The 20,556-nt window shown below is 49.6% G+C and overlaps 1 protein-coding gene across 1 annotated transcript in view; it reads right to left on the bottom strand.

Annotated features, from left to right (window-relative positions):
* Positions 1-18,178, bottom strand: part of MYO9B (myosin IXB) — a gene marked incomplete at its 5' end in the record, with an annotated part of 70,272 nt that extends 52,094 nt beyond the window's left edge. The window contains one exon of the mRNA XM_084250019.1: positions 17,339-18,178. Within this exon, the coding sequence (XP_084106145.1) occupies positions 17,339-18,178 (840 nt within the window). The remainder of the gene's footprint in view (positions 1-17,338) is intronic.
* Between the last annotated feature and the right edge of the window lie 2,378 nt (positions 18,179-20,556).

Here is a 20,556-nt window from a genome sequence, read left to right as displayed (position 1 = left end):
TGACTCCGGAACAATTCACCAGGTCACTTTCCCTAACTTCCTGAAATCTTGCTCCTTCTGTAAGACTTTCAACCTTACTTTGAACTGATTTGCAGTGGTTGGTGAGGCGGGATCCAGGAGAGACGATCCCCGCCTTGCAGGATGGAAAGCAGTCATGCTTAGGGCAAACTGAGAGGGGAGTGTGAGTAGGGGCACCTACAAGGGTAGATCACTATGGGAGGTGTCCTCCTGGGATGACCTTTGCTTTCCAACACAATTCCAAATCACATAGACTACAGTGCTGATGTGACTAGCAAGGACTTCTGATACGTTCTATGCAGCAAAACCAATGTCTGCACATGTAAAGAAAGGTGAGTTCCCTGGGCTGTGTTGTAGGGGGAGTCTGTGGTCTCCAGAGCATTCCACCACTCTTCCTGCAAGGGCTATAATCTCTTTCCATACTCTCCGGGAGAACACTACCCCTTGGTACCACCAGGCTCTCCTTGGGCCCACCCTCTACACCTGAGGTTGGCAAACCTATCATTATGAGGCTGTCTTATTTTTTTTTTTAATGTTTTTTTTTTTTAATAGAGGCATGTTTTGTTTATTTATTTATTTGTTTGTTTATACATGCACTGGGTACAGTCAGAAGCACGGGAGGGTGAGAGAATTCACCAGAGCCAGAGCAGGGAGCAGAGCAGGCAGAAGGACCGAAGTACACTGCTGAGGGGAGCAGCGGGCGGCAGGAGAGGTCTGCGCGCCATGCGGGACCCTCCTCCGGTGGCTGGGGAGCAGCCGGGGATCGAACCGGCGCCGCAGAGGCCGCGGGCAGCTTCGCAACCCAGCGCTCAATCGCTGCGCCACCGGGGAGGCCCGAGGCTGTCTTATTTACAACAGTGGGGAAGGGGTGTCAGAATTGCTGAGGGGAATTGCTCCATCCCCTTCAGCATATCACCACTATCATGCAGCTCTGGTGGATTGTGGTGAGGGAGAAAAAAAGTTGAGAATCTAAGCATGGGCTGTGAGAGTGTGTTAAAGATACAGATTCTTGGGCCTCCCTGGTGGCGCAGCGGTTGAGCGCTGGGTTGCGAAGTCTCTGCAGCGCCAGTTCAATCCCCAGCTGCTCCCCGGCCACAGGAGGAGGGTCCCACATGGTGCGCAGACCTCTCCTGCCACCCGCTGCTCCCCTCAGCAGTGTCCTTCGGTCCTTCTGCCTGCTCTGCTCCCCGCTCTGGCTCTGGTGAATTTCTCACCCTCCCTCGCTTCTGACTGTACCCAGTGCTTGTATAAATAAATAAACAAACAAACAAACAAATAAATAAATAAATCTTCAAAAAAAAAAAAAAAAGATACAGATTCTTGGGTCCCATTCCAGACCTACAGAATTTCTGGAATGGCTGAGGACTCTGAATTCTTAAACAAGAGTCCAAGGGGGTTCTTCTGATTCCTGAAGGGTGAGAAATACTACTTTGGGTTTATTATGAGGGCAAGGTGTCTCTGGGGAGATAAAAGGCAAGAGAACGATTACTCACTCCTCCCTACCTTTTCTTGAACATGTAGAGTAGGGGGTCACAATAGGCAAAAGATGAAGAGAGAAAAGAGCTTTGTGCTTGGTATGCTTGAATCAGGCTGCTTCTTAATGCTTAGCCCTGAGCGATGGAAAACTTTGATACTCCAGGGTTTTGCCAGAATTGGGCACTTGCCACCTGCACCCTAAGCTGCAATGGATACAGTCCCCATTCTGCCTGCTACTTGAAGGCCTTGTTCTAGCAGGTACAGCAAGGTAGAGAGGTGACAAAGCTGGAATAGGCACTGGAAGAGAAATCACAGTTGAGAGCTGTTTTCTAGCTTTGAATTATCACAGATCTAAGAAGCAAGGGCTGTCTGCCCATTAGTGGAGGGGAAACAGAGCTCAGAGGCAAGGGTTACTACTCTGTGTTCCAACGGGGGTCTGTCAGAGAGTGGGTGTTCTGGACACGTCTGGCAGCTGGACACTGTCACCTGCACACACCAGCACACATGTATTGTGCCAGGAGCCCACGCAGTGGTGGAAAACATTTCAGAGGAAGAAACAACAGGATATGGTGACAGTGTACATGCAGGCAAAGGAGGAAAGCACCAAAGACCGCTGGCTGGGGTGCTGCAGGCAGAAATGAGGAAGTGGGGGAGGGCAGTGGTGCCCAGCTGGGGTCAAGGTTCAGCTTGCCATGACCTTATCTGTCTGAGATTTGCTTTGTACCCCTCACCAAGGAGGTAGGAGCTTGTCTAAGCTGGGGATCTGCCAATTATGCAGACCACATTTGGCTTGATGCCTTTTTTCTTTTATACAAACTTAAATTTCAGAATAGTTTTAGATTTGCAGCAAAGTTGTAAGAATATTACAGGGAATTCCCATGTACCCCAAACCCAGTTATGCCTATTGGCAACATGATGGTGGGACATTTGTCACAACAACTCATGAACCAGTGCTGACTAGTATGTTATGATTCACTAAGCCCACATTTTATTTGTATTTCTTCAGCTTTTCTGAACACACCTTTTCTGTACCAGAACCCCACATTATATTCAGTTCCCACATCAAACTCCTCAGACTTTCCTTCTATTTGGATTTGATGGTTCTCTCTCACCATCTGCCTGTTTTTGTTAATAAAGTTTTATTGGCACATGGCCCATTCATTCATTTATGCATCATCTGTGTCTGCTTTTGCTGAGCAGTATAAGAGATGACATGGCCCTGAAATCTGGAAATACTAACAGGTGGTCCTTTATAGAAACAGCTGATCTAGTTTATAAGGGTGACTGCTTAATCCAGAATAAGTGCCCTAGAGAGGGCACTTATTAAATCCACTTAAATCCATTCTGGCAAATGTTCTCATCCTCGACATCAGGAGTACCATCCATTAGCAAAATGAATGTTTGAAGTGGGCTTCCAGGGATGGAGAAGTGGGTTGGACACAACATTTTGGAGGCCCTTGTTGGAGATATTCCATCTAAGGCTCCTGTGGACTGTTCCTTAGGGCCAGAGCTCAGGTCTGGCCCCAAACTGGTCCATATCCCACTGCTGGGTCCAGGGCTCCTATGGGGGTCCAAGAGATGGAGAAGCTCAGGGTGTCTAGGGTGACCAAAGAGGCCAGAGTAAAAGGAGCAGGTCCAGGATGGCTGGGCTCCTGTTTGCCAACAACTTGCATTTGCTAGAATGTGATCTAGGACTTGCAGTCATCAGTTCTTCCTTTTTTAGTTTTAGATGGCAGAAAGATGTGAGATCTATGGGAAAGAATCCCTGTGGGAGAGGTGGTAGTGCTAACAGTGAGTATTTCAGATGTGTAAAGCCCACTCTGGTTCAAATGCATATTATATTGTGCAGCTGTCACCTCTCTTTAGTGCCAGAACATTCTATGACACAAAAGGAGACCCTGTCGCTGTGAGCATTCACTACTGGTCCCTGATAAACTAATCTGTTTCTGCCCCTGAATTTGTATGATCTGGACATTTTATATAAATGAAGTCACAAAGTATGTGGCCTTTTGTGTCTGGCTTCTCTCACTCAGCATCATGTTTTTTAGAGGGTCATTCACATTACAGGGTTTAACTCCTTTTTATGGCTAAGTGATATTTCATTTTTTCCATCCTGCTTTGAAAAGGAGCATAAGAGCAAGTGCCTGCCTGCCTTGGTGGTTCACTCTATCCTGGGGCCTGAGGGTGCCACGACCTGTGCTGCCTGAGCACTGGAGGACCACTGGATCCAAAGGCCCATACTATCCCCAATGGTCAGAAATAAAGTGTCCCGAACACCTCTTTTTTGGGTGGACCTTTCCTTTGACTTTTCTCTCATAAGCCTGCTTCCAGCCTTCATGGAACCCTTTCCCTGGAGCCTCTTCATTATGAGACAGCAGCTCTGGACTGGTCTAGGTCTAGTGTGGAAGCCCACTCATGCACATGAAGGCTCTCCAAGATCGCCACTCCCACAACTCAACTCAGTGTTCACTCACTCCCTGCTCTTCCACAGCTGACTGGTGGGGCTGCTGCCGCCATCCTATGTGCTGGTTCTAACCATCACACCTTGGAGGTTCCGGATCTTTCTTCTGACTCTGCCAGCAGGTTTAGGGAAGACTCAGTGAGACAACAGTGGCAAGAGCATTAGCATTCCACATAGCACGTGCAAAGACTTTGGTGCTGGAGTGATCAGAAAGTAGAGCAGAGAGGCTGAGAGACTTATTGCAGGTTACACAGCATGTGGGCGGCAGCTCTTGGACTGAGATAACTTCAAGTTCTGGTGGCAGGGGCATGGTCACATTTTGAGGGAGGGTCAAGAATCAGTCCGGACATTTGGCAGAACTGGAGCTGGACTGCAGCTAGGTTTCCACCCTCATCCTGATAGGGATAGGAACTCCACTGGAGTTCCCTTAGGAACTACATGTCTGTGTTATCTCTCTCGCCTCCTCTGCAAAATCTCACCAGTGTGCAAGGAGCAGATCTGTCCAGCCTGCAGCTCCCAGATCCACCTGGCTCCCTGAAGGCTGTCCAGATGCCATGGCTTGATTTTCCTACACATCCTAAAGACTCCTAAACTGGAACAGGTTTTTCCACTTGCAGAGGGGATAAGCAGCATCCCAGATCTCCACCTAGCAGAAGCTAGATCCAGATTTGGCCATGGGTCCCCTGACGACCAGCCTTAGACTCAGCTAAAATTCTGCTTCCCTGGATATCCGTGTGTGGTCAGGAAGGGCTCACTGGGGCTGCTTTCAAGGGGGCGATGTGCTTTCAAGGGGGCGATGAGACCACCTAGCCTTTCCTGAGAGCCCACCCCATGGAAGACTTTGGGTCAGGATGCCTGCCCACTCCCCTCCACCCAGGAGGAGCCAGTGTCACGGGGGTGGTCTGTGGCTGGGAGAGTGACTATGAGCTTTGGGCTCAAACTGTCAGCCTTTCCTCAGGACAGGTTACTGACAGGAGCCCCTGAGCTCCCAGGGCCTCCTGAGCCTGCACTGGGGAGCTGGTTGTGGCCAGTGGGGACTGAGTGACACAGAAGGAAACTTCAGAGAACAGCTCCCTGGTGACATTATGAGGGGCCCTTTGAGTTGCTCCTTCCCTGGTAATCATTAGGAAACAAATCAGTCACCAGGCTCTGTGCTCATCTGCTGCTCATGTTCCTATCCCAAACAGTGAGGCAGATGTAACTGATAGACAGACAGACGCCCCCACATCCCGACAGCCTTGGTGTAGCAAAATGCCAAGAACATTCCGGAAGGGTGGTGGCCGTGGCAGGGGTGTCCAGCCCTGAGCTGTGCTTTGCCTTTTAATCAACTCTTTCTGCAAATTCCAAGGAGGACTTTTTGGGGGCTTAAAATACACCCCATAATTTCACTCTTCTCTTAGAAGCAGTAGTCCCAAAAATATAACTTCTTTTGTCTAAAATAGCCTTAGAATGTTCCAAAGTGTCCAAGCTCTGCCAGAGGTAGCCTCATAGGTCTCCAGGGCACAGGAGGTGCAGAGTGGGTGGGTGTGCCTTCCAGGTGGCCATCCCCTGCCTGGTGCTCTCAGAGCTCCTTGATTAAAGGCTCTGGGACCCAGTGCCCTCGGGTACCCTGATACTTTCTGCACCCTGACAGACACACCGTTTCATCCTTCTGCACCCCTCCTGCTCTGATGTGACCCCACTTCCAGGTGGGCTGAGCCACCCAGCCATCTATCACCCTTTCTTTATTCCCTCCTTCCTTCCCAGTTGACTCTTGAGAGCTGTTCCCCAAGTTTTCTGTGTCTCGCAGCTTCCTTGTGGTGAGCCAGGAAGCCCATGCTGCTGGTGTGGATTAAGTACTGGGGCTAGGAATGCTGCTACCCAACATGGGCTTCCTCCCTCAGATGGAATTATCCCCCTGCCTTCAGAGCACCCTGCAAACTCTTGCACACATCCAATCTTGGGATGTTAAGGTTCTGGGTGCATACTTCCAGTTTGCCCTGGGAGCCTCCAAAGGTTCACCCACCTCTCCCAGTAGCTGGTGGAGGATCTGGGGCCAGAAGGGCACCTGGCAGGTGCTGGGGTTCTCACTTAGTACCTCTAGGCATAGCTAGCCCCCCAATCCTTATTCTACTGTGCTCCTGGCAAACTGTGTGCCTCTTGGCAGGATACAAGTAGACTTAGGGCCCAGATAGAAACCTCTGAGGGACTTCTGTGAGAGTGTAAGGCAGGGGGCAGCTGAATCCCCATCACTCTGAGCCACAGCCCAATTCCCCACCACCAAGAAAACACCCCTGACATTTGTGGGGGCACAGAATGCATAGTCAGAGAGATGAAAGGCTTGGCCAGTACTCCCAAGCCTTAAGGGACATCTACATCTGAGTCCTCCTTTCACTAACTGCCCAAAACCTCTTTAGTCCCCTGTGGGTAGATGTAGATGTATGCATATGAATATCCACCTATGTGTGGCACAGATACAAATGCAGACAGACCGGAGTTGGTGATATGGGCTATCAGGATGAGGGTGGAAACCTAGTTTCCCTGTTTGGACAGGGATGCTGAACGGAAGGTGAAAAAGAGAAAGTAACTCAGAATGTTCTGTGTCCATGGGGAGGCCTGAGGGGTCAGCAAACCCCTCTTGTAAAGGCCCAGGTGGCAAATATTTTCAGTTTCATGGGCCCAACACTGTTCTACCATTGTCATAGTCTGAAAGCCACCACAGACAAAATTTTAATGAGAATGTGACCTGTGCCAATAAAACTTTATAGTAATAGGTTTGGCACTACTTACAATAGCTAATTTATGGAAACAACCTTAATGCCCATTGACTGGGCAGTGGAGTAAGAAGATGTGATATACATACCCTATGGGGTACCACTCAGCCATTTAAAGAAAAACATGAACTCTTGCCATTTGTGACTACATGGACAGAACTAGAGGGGATTATGCTCAGTAAAACAAGATGGAGAAGAAAGACAAATGCAGGATGATTTCATATGTGGAATATAAAGAAAAACCCACATATAAAGTCTTGATCAAACTAAATCAAAATAAACCCGAGAGGTACTGACTGCAGAACTGAGGCTGCTAGAGGGAGAAGGTGTGTGGGGGAGGGAACCAGGGGACATGGGGTCTACGAGCAAGGGGGCAAGGACGAGGGGGGCTTGGAATGTGGGGGTGGGGCATACATCTGAGGAGGTGTGAAGCTATTATCCTAAATCATATACACTGTTGTAAACCAATGTTGCCTCAACAAAGGAAGGAAAAAAAGAAAGAGGCTTGGCAAATATGTATATAAAGGGACATAGCTGTGTGCCAATAAAACTTTACTTCTAGAAACAGGCCAGGCAATATGTGAGGGGCATGGGTCACAATAAAACTTCAATTCTAGAAACTGGTGTGGGCAGATTCAGTGTGTGGATGTAGCTTGCCAGTCCCTTGTCTATACAAAGAGAAATTAGGCCTCCAATGAGAACAAAGACACTGGAAACAAATGAAGCAATATGAGAAAAAGGCAGAAAAAAGCCAAGAGAAGCACCCATATAAAACCAAAGCAATAATAAAATGCGTCACATTTTTGCTGAACTGGACAGGAACCACGTGTGTTCCCCAGCAGCAAAACCTATCCCAGTGGCCTTGGTTTGTTTCCTGTTGGGGAGATGTTTAAGAGAGATGAGCTCAACCACAGTCAACTTCTGGGGTTAGGTTCAGAAAATCACCCCAGTTGGACAAGGGCACTGGGGACAGAACTCCAGTGAAAAGGAACTAGTGTCAGCAACACTAGAAAGTCAGTAGAGTGCTTTCAGCTTGCCTGTCTGCAAGAAAACCCACAGGGAATCTGTGACTTCCTTGCTCTAGAGAGAATTCAAACTGCCTTTTTTGGCACTCATGATTAGCTCTTAAAATAACATTTTAAGATGGCTCAATGTCTGGAAGACCAAACTTGATGACAACCCAACTCTTGCACTGGAGCATGCTTCACTGCTGGTGAGAAAGACGTGAGCTGGTTTCTGGTTGTGGGCAGCAACCACTCTCTTGGCCGGAGCCAGCCATGATGAGAGGTGGTCCTAGTCACCAACTCTTGGGAGTGACAAAAAATCCCCGTCTGCCAGACATACTTAGATGTGCTGAATACAGGTGGGTTGATGTGTAACTAGAAAGGCATTATATTACACTCCCCCCCACCCCCCAAAAAAATCAAGCTGTCTAGATACATACAGAACATCTGTAACACTGAAAAAGTTCTTTGTATGGAGTCAGCTCTCACCAGGGCAATTCTGCACCTCAGGGGATGCTTGGAGATGTCGGGGCATATTTTTGGTTGTCACTTCTGGGGATGGGGTGCTACCAGCATTGAGTGGGCAGAGGCCAGGAATGCTCAGGACCCTACAGTGTGTGAAACAGCCCCAGCAGAGAACTATCATATTTCAGATGTGGTTAGCAACAAGGATGCACAGCCTGAAGCTCAAGTCCCTAATCCCCCAGCTGTCCCATATCCTATCATCCTTCAGGTTGCTCTGTGAGTCCAGGAACTCCAAACTAGAACCCCCAAAATCCTGGGGATTGGGGGGGACACACCAGGGACAGAAATTGCTAGATCCCATTCCTCACTTCCTGCAGACCCCTCTTTCCCAGTGAGAATCTTGGGGTCACAGGGCACCTCTTCTTCCATCCTTCCACCACTGCATCTCCCTTTACGTCCATTCCCCTGGGATCCCAGTCCTGGCTCTGACACTCCCGTCCCTGTCCACAGGTGATCCTGATGTCCCCATCACTCCCTTCCAGCTACCCAGCCTCCAGAATGGCTTGGGACAGCCTGGACCCTGACCACTGACCAGGGGTGTGTGGTTAACTTCCAGGAGCTCTAATTCTGCTCTACACTGCCTCCACTCCCCAGCTGGGTATCCAGAGACTCCAACCCCTGCCAGGGCATGCCTGTGCCCACCAAGATGAGTCCTTCCCTCCTCTCTACCTAGCTATGTGCTAATCTCCCACCTCCCCATCAGTAGCTCAAAGGAACAAGAGTTCTTAGGGACTCTCACCATAAGAGAGAGACAGGAGCTGAATAAAGACTCCCAAACAGACACTCCAGCTGCGAGTGCCTTGGTGTTCCTTTGCCGGTGGGCGATACCAGGCACATCTCCCTTCATTCGGAGCCTGGACTCCCATCCCTCTGTGGACCACACCCCAAAATGGTCCTTGTAGTCCTGTCCTTGGCTATTTTCTCAAACACTGGCTTCTCTTACCAAATTCATCTCCTCTGGCAGTTGACAGACAAGGGGAGGGGATGAGTGCCCAGCTAGGGGGACACCTCAAGTGAGGCCTGTCCTTGCTCCCTCAGCCAGCTAAGTCTGTAACTGGATAACTTCAAGGCCCTATAAGCTCTGGGGTCAGGGAATGTTTATGCTGCTGGTCACATGTCTCCCTTAGGTGAAGCACCCCAGACAGCAGGACTCCCCAGCACCTCATAGGCAGCTGCAGGCCATTCTGACCCTGACTCCTCACCCTTCAGGCTGTTTGCATGGTGTGCCTCCTGATGGCATGCACGAACATTCCCATCTGTTTCCTAAGGCTCTGGGTGGCTTGTGTCTGCTCCCTCTGGTCACTGGCCTCTTAGCAGGTGCAGCAGGCACACAAAATGGGGGACAGAAGTAAACCCCCTACCCAGTCAGCATGCCCAGAGCAGGTGTTAGGCCAGGGCTCCACTCTCCTCCATCAGCTTGGCTCAACCAACCTGTGAGACTTGAGTGGGACGATCATTATGTGCACCCAGCCCCTCCCACCATCGACAGCACAAAAGAGCCTGACCAGGGCAGGGGAGAGGCAGGAGGAAAGCCAACTGCAAATTTGGCCACACAAAGGACTCAAGTCCCAGGGCAACTGGTCGATCCAAAGAGTGGAGTATGGGGCCTCCCCGGTGGCGCAGCGGTTGAGCGCTGGGTTGCGAAGCTGCCCGCAGCCTCTGCAGTGCCGGTTCGATCCCCGGCTGCTCCCCGGCCACCGGAGGAGGGTCCCACAGGGCGCGCAGACCTCTCCTGCCGCCCGCTGCTCCCCTCAGCAGTGTACTTCGTCAGTCTGCCTGTTCTGCTCCCTGCTCTGGCTCTGGTGAATTCTCTCACCCTCCCGCATTTCTGACTGTACCCAGTGCTTGTATAAATAAATAAATAAATCTTTAAAAAAAACAAAAACAAAAACAAAGAGTGGAGTATCGCTCAATTATGAAAAGAAACAAAACACGGACACAGGCTGCAACACGGATGAGCCTGAAGACATGATGCTGAGTGAGAGACCAGGCACAAAAGGCCACATGGTGGCCATTTAGATGAGACGTCCAGGACAGGCAAATCCAGAGACAGAAAGCAGATCAGTGGCTAGGAGAACAGATTATTGTTTATAGACATGGTCTCCCTCTAAGTGTTTGAGTATATTCTTATATTTGACTAAAAATGTGGATTTAATGCAGGCAGAAATTCCTTTGGAGTGATGAAATGTTCTGGAAGTTGAGATAATAAATTTGCACAACATAGTGATGGACTTAAGAATCACTGAGCTTTCACTTTAAATGGATGAATTTGTTTTTTACTTAAAATTTAAATGGATGAGTTTATCTCGGTAAAGTTCTTAAACAAAAACCCTAACTGCAGAGGAACACCCCTAGTTTCAGAACTTTCTATCTTTCTCACCCCAGTTGAGTGACTTCACTCATGTGCCTCCAACACTGGGCAAAGGCTAGGCCGTTCCTCCCAGCAGGAGGAACATGGTTAAGTGGGAGGTCTGTGGGGTTCTGACCTTCCCAGGTGGGCCCAGTGCTGATAAAGGGTGGTGGGAACAGACCCAGTGGCCTAGTGGGTGGAGAGGGAACTGGAGTCATGTGAGAGACTGTGTCTGTGGGGCCCAAAGAGGGCTTAGGACTGAGGCTCCTTGGGGAATCCACACCCCCTTCCCCAGCAGGGGAGAGGGCAGCAGTGAGGGCCAGGGCTCCCTCAGTCTTACATCCCACCTTCCCCAGGATGGGCTGTGCCACCTACACAGAGGTCTCGAACCTTGGTACACAGCAGCCTCTGGCTGCCTGGGAAAATGGCCCCCACCAGCAAGGATCCGCATTTCATTTCTGCTTTCAAAATTAAAACCTGTGCATGCCGGCAAATGCTGGTAGCACTTGTTAAAGTTCAGTAAAGACAAAGAGAAGCCTGGCCTCAGCAAGGTCAGAGGGCAAAGCAGCACCCAACAACGCAGAGGGCTGCAGGCCCAGGGACAGGCAGTGTACTGGGCACGCTTCGTGGCTGGTCCAGTAGTCTATGCTGTAGGCTGCTGAGTCTTTGAGGGTGCCTGGGCCAGGCTATAAACCCCAGCACACAAGAAGGACCTGGGTGGCTGGAGGAGGGGGCGGTACTGAAATGTGACCGAATGATGCCCCATGAAATGGTGACAGTAACAGTTAACTGCAGCTGCTGGGCAAATCAGCTGATTGGAACCTGCCTTCCACAGTGCCCCCTTCCTGTTTTTTGGTCAAAATTGCACAGTGAGGTTGCAACCCGCACCCAGGGGGGCGCCCAGCGACACCCAAACCTCAGAACATGTCAACTTCTCCTTTTGGGGAGCGAAGAAAAAGTCCCCAGCGCTGCAAGTCGTGGCAGTCTCTGGCCTTCATGGTCTCAGCTGAGGTGAGAAAGGAAATCTCACCAAGAAGCAGACGGACCGTGAGCTGAAGCTCAGGCAGGGTTCTGACTCTGGTCTGGCTGGTGATACTGTTGGGCAGGGGAGCCTATCTGTGATGTGCTGACTTGTGTCCCATCCAAAATATATGTCTAATTCCTGGCCCTGGACCTGTGAATGGAACCTTTTTCTGAAAAAGGATGTTTGCAGATGTGATTAAGGTAAGACCTTGAGATAAGATCATTATGGATAAGGGTAAACCCTAAATTCAAGGACAAATGTCCTTATAAGAGAAAAGAGATGGTGGGCCTCCCTGGTGGCGCAAGGGTTTAAGTCTCAGCATTATGAAGTTATCGCCAGCCACTGTAGCATGAGCTCAATCCCCAGCCAAGAAATTAACTCACATGGCACAGCAGACCTCTCCTGTCTCGCTCACCCCTCCCTTCAGCAGTGTATTTCAGTCACTCTGCCTGTTCTGCTCCCTACTCTGTCTCTGGTGAACCTCTCACACACACCCCCACACCTCTGAGCTACACCCCAGCTCTTGTATGTATAAATGAAATAAATCTTTAAAAAAAGAGAGAGAAAAGAGATGGAGATTTGAGATACAAAAAGGAGAGAACAATACCATGTGGAGACAGAAACAGAGATTGGGGCAATGTAGCTACAAGCCTAGGAAGGCCAAGGACTACTGGCAGCCCCCAGAAACCAGGAAGGAGGCCTGGATGAATACTCTCCTGAAGCTTCCAAAAGGAGCAACCCTGATCACATCTTGATCTTGGACTTCTGGTCTCCAGGACTTAGAGGCAGTCTATTCCTGTTGTTATGCCTGCCCCCCCTACTTTTTTGTGGTCCCCAAAGCCTGACACCTAGAGGGCCTGAAGGCACCATAGCTTATTATTCCTATTGTTAGAAAGTAAGTCTTAGGTTAGGTTGGCTCAGAACGGCTGGGATTTACTTATGGAATATTTTCTAAATGGTCATTACCTGAAATAAATAGTGGCTGGATGCCGTGGGATCACAGCCTGTGACCCAGGGGAGACTCCTCCCAGGGGACACGTGGTGATATCTAGGGGTATTTTTGGTCAAGAATGGGTTGGGGGGGGCTGCTGCCATTTGGTGGGTGGGATCCAGGGGTGCTGCTCAGGGCCCTGCAGGTACTGCAACCGTAGGGGATGACACAAACTCAGACTTCAACTGTGCCGTGGCCAGAAAACACAGCTTTAAATTAAAACCACCTCCTTTTCCAAACAGTCACCCCGGGAAGCACGTTTATGGCCGTTACGTGGGTTGGCTCAAGCCTGTGTTGGAAGCAGACTCGGGCACCACCCTCCAGCAGCTGCTAACCGCTGGGGAAATTCAGTCTTGCTGCCGGGGCGCTTGAAGGAGGCAGCCAGGCGAGGTCAGGGATCTGACTCATGGGTGCACATTGCACACGCCTGCCATGGACAGTGACTAACAACCCTGAAGAATGTGCCAGAATCCCTCAGGGTAACTGCAGGGGAGGAGCATGGAGGCGAGAGGGAGAAATTAGGCACTCCACTAGGATGAGGCTGAGCTGGGGTAGCCCTTGAGCAAGAGGGCACCAGACACTCCCAGCTGTCACTTGGCAGGAGCTGCTGCTTTATGTCCCCCCAAAGATATAGCCTCGTCCCCTGGAACCGGAAAACATGGCCTTATTTGGCAATGAGTCCTCTGCAGATGTGATTAGTTAAGAGGAAGTCATCTAGGATGACAGGGGCCGCACCTCCAAGGATGGGTGTCTTTATAAGAGAAGGCCATGTGACAAAGATGGCAGAGACTGGGGTGATGCAGTAATAGCCATTATGATTAGAGTCCCCAGAAGCTGAAAGAGGCAAGAAGGACTGTCCCCTTGAGCTTTCTGAGGGAGCATGACCCTGCCACACCTTGACACCAGCTTCCCCAGCTTTCAGTAAGTAGAATGATTTGGTGGGTTATTTTTGGGTTATTGATGGGAATTCTCAAAAAAAATTATTTTATTTATTAAATTAATAGTAATAGCATTCCCAGATCCAAAGAACAACCTACCAAATCATACTAAATATTCTACTTTCAGCAAGTGAGGGAAACCTGTATCCGATTTCTGGTCTCCCAAACTGTAAGGGTAAAGTTCCTTTATTTTTAAGACCCAACTTGTGGTCACTTGTTACCATCACCCCCAGAAATACCATCCAGAAGCCCCTGGTGGTCTTCAGCCAGAAAGACACTCTCCTGCGTGCCAATCCTGCCTCTCTGTGTGTGGAGTTGAGACCTGGGGGCACATTCACCTGCCTGTCTGGTTCCACGAGGGGTGACCAGCCTGGCATGGCGGCTGCTCATGTGGGCATTGCTGGGGGACACTGGAGCCATCAGCAGCTGAGCTGCAGAGCTGGGACGGGATCGGGTAGACACTAGAACACCATGCTGCATAGCTCCCATGTCACACCGAACCCGGCAGCACACCAGGCCCTAAATGATCTGCTCTCATCACCTTCCTGTCACCACCTCCTGCTCTGCCATGGGTCACCCCACCCCAACGCCTCCCAAGTCCTTCGGATCCCTTTTCTACTGTCTAATAGGCCAGGCAAGGCCTTTGTGCTGGCCTGGCCCTCTTGGATGCTATGTGGCATTATCTCTCATCCCCTGTTCCTTTGTCCCTTTCTCTGGTCTACCTGCCCTTCCACCAGCTTTGTTCACATTTGAGGCCTGTTGTTTACTTCATGGCAGGCCTCCTGATCACCTGATCAGGTCTTTGTGCTCATTTTGGCCACTGCACAGTCCCGGCCTAGAAAGGCCCCTGGCACATAGCATATGTACTCAGGGAATATTTGCAAAATGAGGGGTCCATCAGAATGGACTCAGGGTTACAGCACCAAAAAGAAAATAGGACATTCTGTGGCCAGATTACACAGAAAATTTTCAAGCATTTGTGCTAAAAAGGAAAACAAATCTTTATGTTACAAATACAGGAGAAGACAGAAAGAGGCTGCACGTGTGGGCCCAGGGCCAGGGCCTACAATCCCAATTAATTTCTTGCTGATGGTCTTAGATCATCAGAAAGGAAGAGGAATTGAAATGTATTCAGCAGGCGCAGCCTAGAAGTGATTTCAGCAAATTCACACAGCAGCCCTGAGGTGGCTGCACTGGGCCCTCAGTGTGGGGGCGCTGGCAGGAAGCCAGGCTCTGATAAGGGAAGGTCTGGGCTCCTGTGGATGGATGGACTGCACATGCAGACAAAGGGTGCTACTCAGTTACACGACCAAATGAGGCTTCATGCCAGGAGAAGCTACAGAGACTCTTCAATGCATGTTGCTGAGTGAAAGAAACTGAAAAGACTATTGCCAGTATGACTCGAGCTACACAACATTCTGGGAAAGATTGTATAAGATCAGCAAAACATCAGAAGTTCCCAGAGGCTGAGGGAGGAGGGATTAACAAAAGAAGCCCAGGGGACTTTTATGGCAGTGAATCTATTCTGTATGATGCTGTGAAGGTGGATATGTTACTAGAGCCAAAGAACGTACACCATCAAGCATGAACCCTGGTGTGGACCATGAACTTCAGCTAACAACAAGCTGTCAGCACTGACTGATCAATTAAACGTAAGACGTTAATAAATAAGGATGGGGGGATGGTACATGGAGTTCTTAACTGTCCAATATATTTAGATATAAATCTAAACCTGCTCAATTTATATCACTATATTTCATTAAACTGAATTAATGTTAAATTGAAATTGTTGAAAATCATATAGCTATTATTTTTCTATTTAATAAACTAAAAAAAGGAAAGAAAGCAGAGTACCAGCGCCCAAAACCAGAGGTCCAGACCCCAAGCCCTGGCCAACACCAGGGGGTTTGATGGTTACACTGTGTCCTGAGAAGTGGATGGGGCTAAGACACTGACAGTGAGGGGTGTTGGGTGGTCACTTCTACTGCCCCTACATCCAAAAGGCTCACCCACAGGGACAGAGCAATGTTTCCATGGAGCATAGCCAACAGGGATGCTGGATGGAGGGCATTTCCTCCTCCACTGCTTCCCACTTTGGCTATAGTAACATATCCCCCCAAGCCACAGCTCACTGTGAAAGGCAACTTGAAAGGCTCAGTTAGGACACCCTCCTTTTCTTGATCAAGAATGTTAATCAGGGGCCTCTCTGGTGGCGCAGCGGTTGAGCGCTGGGTTGCGAGGCTGCCCACAGCCTCTGCGGCGCTGGTTTGATCCCCGGCTGCTCCCCGACCACCGGAGGAGGGTCCCACATGGCGCGCAGACCTCTCCTGCTGCCCGCTGCTCCCCTCAGCAGTGTACTTCGGTCCTTCTGCCTGCTCTGCTCCCCGCTCTGGCTCTGGTGAATTCTCTCACCCTCCCGCGCTTCTGACTGTACCCAGTGCTTGTATAAATATAAACAAATAAATAAAAAATATTTAAAAAAAAAAAGAATGTTAATCAGGCCTCTTTGTTTTCAATATGGGCATACTTCAGACACACTGCAGGCAGGGTTCCAGACCACCTCCATAAAGTAAATATCTCAATAAAGCGAGGCACACTACTTTTTTTCTGTTTCCCAGTGTAGATGAAAGATCTACTTACATTATACCACAGACCATTAAGTGTGCAATAGCATTGTGCCTACAAAATGTATGAACCTTAATTAAATGTGACAGAGACACAAAAGAAACATGTGCTGTTGGAAAAACAGTGCCAACAGACTTGCTTGATGCAAGATTGGTCGAACCTTCAGCTTATAAACACTGAAATACCTGTGAAGTGCAAGAAAGCAAAATGCCACAAAACAAGGAATGCCTGTAGCCTGATGTTATGCACTGACTGTGCATAACATGTTATGCATGGCTGACTGTGGAGGGACTGCCCCTCCCAGGGTGAGTTAATTCCTGTGAGCGCAGCTTACACATGAAAACCAATTGGTGCAGAGCCCACACCCCATGCACCTCTGGCACCTGGCTCTCATGTTCAGAACCAGCCCTTGTGCCCAATCCCAGGGCCAGTGACCACATAACCAAGGCAGCCTCTACACCCCAGAGCTATGAAATTATTCAAGGCTGCTAATCCTAAACCCGCTTACTTAGCCTTGCCAGATCTTCCCGTGAAAACACAACTGAAACTCCTGCTCATGCCTTCCCTTCACTTCTGCAGCCTCCCAATTGACCCTGGTGCTGCCCCCCATGGTCCTGCATGGCGGGGTGCTTTCCGTGTTGAGGGAACTGTGAGTACAGATGGTCCCAGATTTATGGTGGTTCTACTTAGGATCTTTCCACTTTATGGTGGTGGGAAAGCAATATGCATTAAGTAGGAACTGTACTTCAAATTGTGATCTTTTCCCAGGTGAGTGATGTGTGGTAGTGGGCAGCAAGCCACACCTCTCAGTTGGCCCCACAAGTGGGGGAAACAACCCACACTTTATAGCGTATGTGTTCAATTCATGACATGAGATATTCTACTGTTTAGTATAAGGTAAACTTTGTATTAGAGGACTTTGGCCACCTGGAAGCTGATTGACGTCAATGTTCTGAGCATGTTTAAAGTCGGCTAGGCGAGCTACAATGTTTGAATGCATTTCTCACTCAGTATGTTTTCAGCTTATGATGGGTTTATGGAGATGTCACCCCATCATGATTCAAGGGGGCTCTGAATCAGACTATCTCCATGGCGGTTGCCTGGCTGTGCCTGAAACTAATGAAAGCCACTCACCCACGCTAGCACGGCCCCTCCCACTGCCCGCTTGCTCACCTCCAGCACTGGGCCGGCACCCAGGATGGTCCTCTCCACACCACTGGCATAGCCCTTCTGGCTCAGGGCAGTGAGGCAGTGGATCAGGAAGTTGGTGCTCTGCGTCTTGCCGGAGCCGCTCTCCCCAGAGATGACTATGCACTGGTTGACACGCTTGCGCAGCATGGCATAGTAGGCCACATCGGCCAGTGCGAACACATGTGGCTCCAACTTGCCCAGCTGCTGGTTCTCGTACATCTTCACGTACTTGGGGTTGTAGATGGGTAGGAACTTGAAGGGGTTGACAGCCACGAGGATGCTGCCCGCATAGGTGTAAATCTTCTGCTGCAGGAAGCGATGCTTCAGGTTCTTCAAGAGGTTGGCCTCAGTCAACTCGGGGAGGTTGCACAGGTCATCATAGTCAGCCTGCTGCCGGGGCAGGAGCCCGCGCTCCACTAGGCGCCGGGCAGCCGAGGTTTGGGCCACCAGCTGCATGTGCACATACTTGATGGTCCCATCTGCCTCTCTCTCTTGCAGCAGGAAGTAGTAGCCGTCTTCCTGCGGATGCTCATCTTGTGCCCGTCGCGGCCACAGCAGCACACGGTGCACAGGTGAATCGTTGGCATCCAGCACCCATTCCTCCCCACCGGTCTCCTTGACCTCCACCAGCACATAACGTTTGGTACCATCCAGATGCAGGCTGGTGATGGCATCCTGGATGACATCTGATGTGGTGCTGTCCTTGGTGGCCATCACTCGGCACGAGGCCTGGCTCTCGCTGGTGGCCAGCTGCGGGTAGATGCGCAGGTGGTAGGCCGCCTGCCCTTGGCAGCCGGCGCTGCCAGCCTCGTTCACACTCATCCTGCCAGCTTCCTAGATTCAGCATGCCTCCCAGGCTCGGGGCACGTGTTCTGGAGCTAGAAGAAGAGGGGTGTATGGTCAGAGAGGTGGTGATGGTGGGGGGATTAGTGACACTCATCCCCGCCATTCCCCAAAGGCTAGGATAGCTTGGATCCACGGTCTGAGTCCCTTGCCCAAGATAGCACTTTCCTAAAAAGTCGTAAGTGTAGAAGGGCCTCCATCTGTCCTTAAATGTGACCTCTCACTGAAGGATCATGGCTCCCAGAGAATGTCATCACCAGCCCCTCCACCTCAAGATCAAACCCTTGCCCTAGAGTTTGCTTCATTATAGTCTCTGACCCTCTCCACCCAGAGTCAAGCAGATGATGGCCTGGCTCCATGGACCCAGGTTCCTCAAAATCCCAGGGCCCCTGAAGCCCCAACGAGGAGGATGAAGTGAAGGAGAGCTCTTAAAACTTGTTCGACAGGGCCTCCCCGGTGGCGCAGCGGTTAAGCGCTGGGTTGCGAAGCTGCCCGCGGCCTCTGCGGCACCGGTTCGATCCCCGGCTGCTCCCCGGCCACCGGAGGAGGGTCCCACATGGCGCGCAGACCTCTCCTGCCGCCCGCTGCTCCCCTCAGCAGTGTACCTCGGTCCTTCTGCCTGCTCTGCTCCCTGCTCTGGCTCTGGTGAATTCTCTCACCCTCCCTCCCGCACTTCTGACTGTACCCAGTGCATGTATAAACAAAACAAACTAACAAACCAGCAAACAAATGAATAAAGCATGCCTCTATTAAAAAAAAAAAAAAAAAAAAAAAACTTGTTCGACAGACCTTCTTGGAGCACATTTGTTTGTAGAATCCATAACTCCATTCTAACACCACAAGAACATCCCACCAGATGCCCAGCCAGACCCCCGCCTGCCCAAGACCACCAAGGTCATGAACAATAAGGCTGAGGAGACTGTGGGGCATAAATGCAATAGGGTTTCCTGAAATGGGTCCTTGGCCAGTGAGAGAACACAATGGAAGGACTGGGGCTGCTGGATAGTATCAGGAAGTTGGTTAATAGCTGATATCCATTTCTTGTATTTTCTATTTCTTGTACAGATATGCCCTGATGGTGTAAGATGTTCATAATTAGGGAAGATGGGGAGAGGACAGGAGATTCTACTGTTGCTGCAAATTTTCTGTAAATGTGAACTTATTCCAATGTGAAATGCTTATTAAAAATATGCACTTGCTTCTGAAGAATGAAGACAAGTTAGTTCACCACAAGGCCAAAAGGAGGGAGGAGACTGTTGCAGACTCACACTTGCTTTGGTAAATAAAGTTTTATTTTGGAATGTAGCTGTGCTCACTCATTTGCATATGGTCTGTGACTGCTTTCATTATAGTAGCATAAGCTCTTTGGCAGTTCCTTTAAATGCTATTTACATGACCAACATGTGATCCAGCAAGCAGTTCTACTCCTAAGAGTGACATTAGAGAAATGAATCAGATATTTATGCAGAGATAGTCCATGAATGTTCTTAGCCTTGTTTCTAAGAGCCCCCAACTGGAAACAACCCCAGTATACACCACCTGTGCATGGTGTGCAAACTGACTGCACAGCAAAACACTACTCAGTTGTGAGAAGGAACTAACTTTTGATCCTTGGAACAGCATAGAATAACATGGGACAATCCAGAATCTGTGTATGGAGTAAATGAAGCTAGACAAAAAAAAGTACAGAGCTATTATTTCTGCTTATAGATAGATAAAAAGATTAGAAACAAGGAGTGGAATCCTTGTAGATGCAGGTTATGGGAGCAGAGTCACAACTGCCAAAAGGTGAAAACCCAAATGTCCAAAAAAGGACAAGGGGGTAAACATAATGTGGGCCATCCACACAGTGGAATATTACTCAACCACGAAAAAGAATGAAACTCTAACACTAAAATGCAAGAGAACCTCAAAAATATGCAGTGAAGAGAGGCCGGACACACAAAAAGCTACACAGCATATGCTTTCGTTTATATAAAATGTAAAGAACTGGCAAATTCAGAGATAGAAAGCATATCAGTGGTTGTCAAGTGCTAGAGGAGGGGGACAGAGTGACTGGTCATGGGGATGGGGTCTCTTTTTGGGGTGAAATGTTTTGGGATTAGATGGGGGGGTGGTTGCGATATGGGCTGCATGTGCTAAATGCCACTGAATATTACTTTAAAATGGTGAGTTTTATTGGGGTGAATTTCACTTCAATAAAGTTTTAAAGAGTCCATACGCAGGAGTCCATGCATGAAAATCCTACAAAATGGGAACCAATTTCTAGAGACAGAAAGCTGATCAGAGGCTGCCCAGGGAAGGGGGCAGGGTAGTATGCGCATGGGTGTTTGCATAAAGCACAGCTCATCAAACCA

This window comes from Talpa europaea (genome assembly GCF_964194135.1).
Source record: "Talpa europaea genome assembly, chromosome: 12".
Lineage (NCBI taxonomy): Eukaryota > Metazoa > Chordata > Mammalia > Eulipotyphla > Talpidae > Talpa > Talpa europaea.
This window is presented reverse-complemented; position numbering and strand designations above follow the sequence as displayed.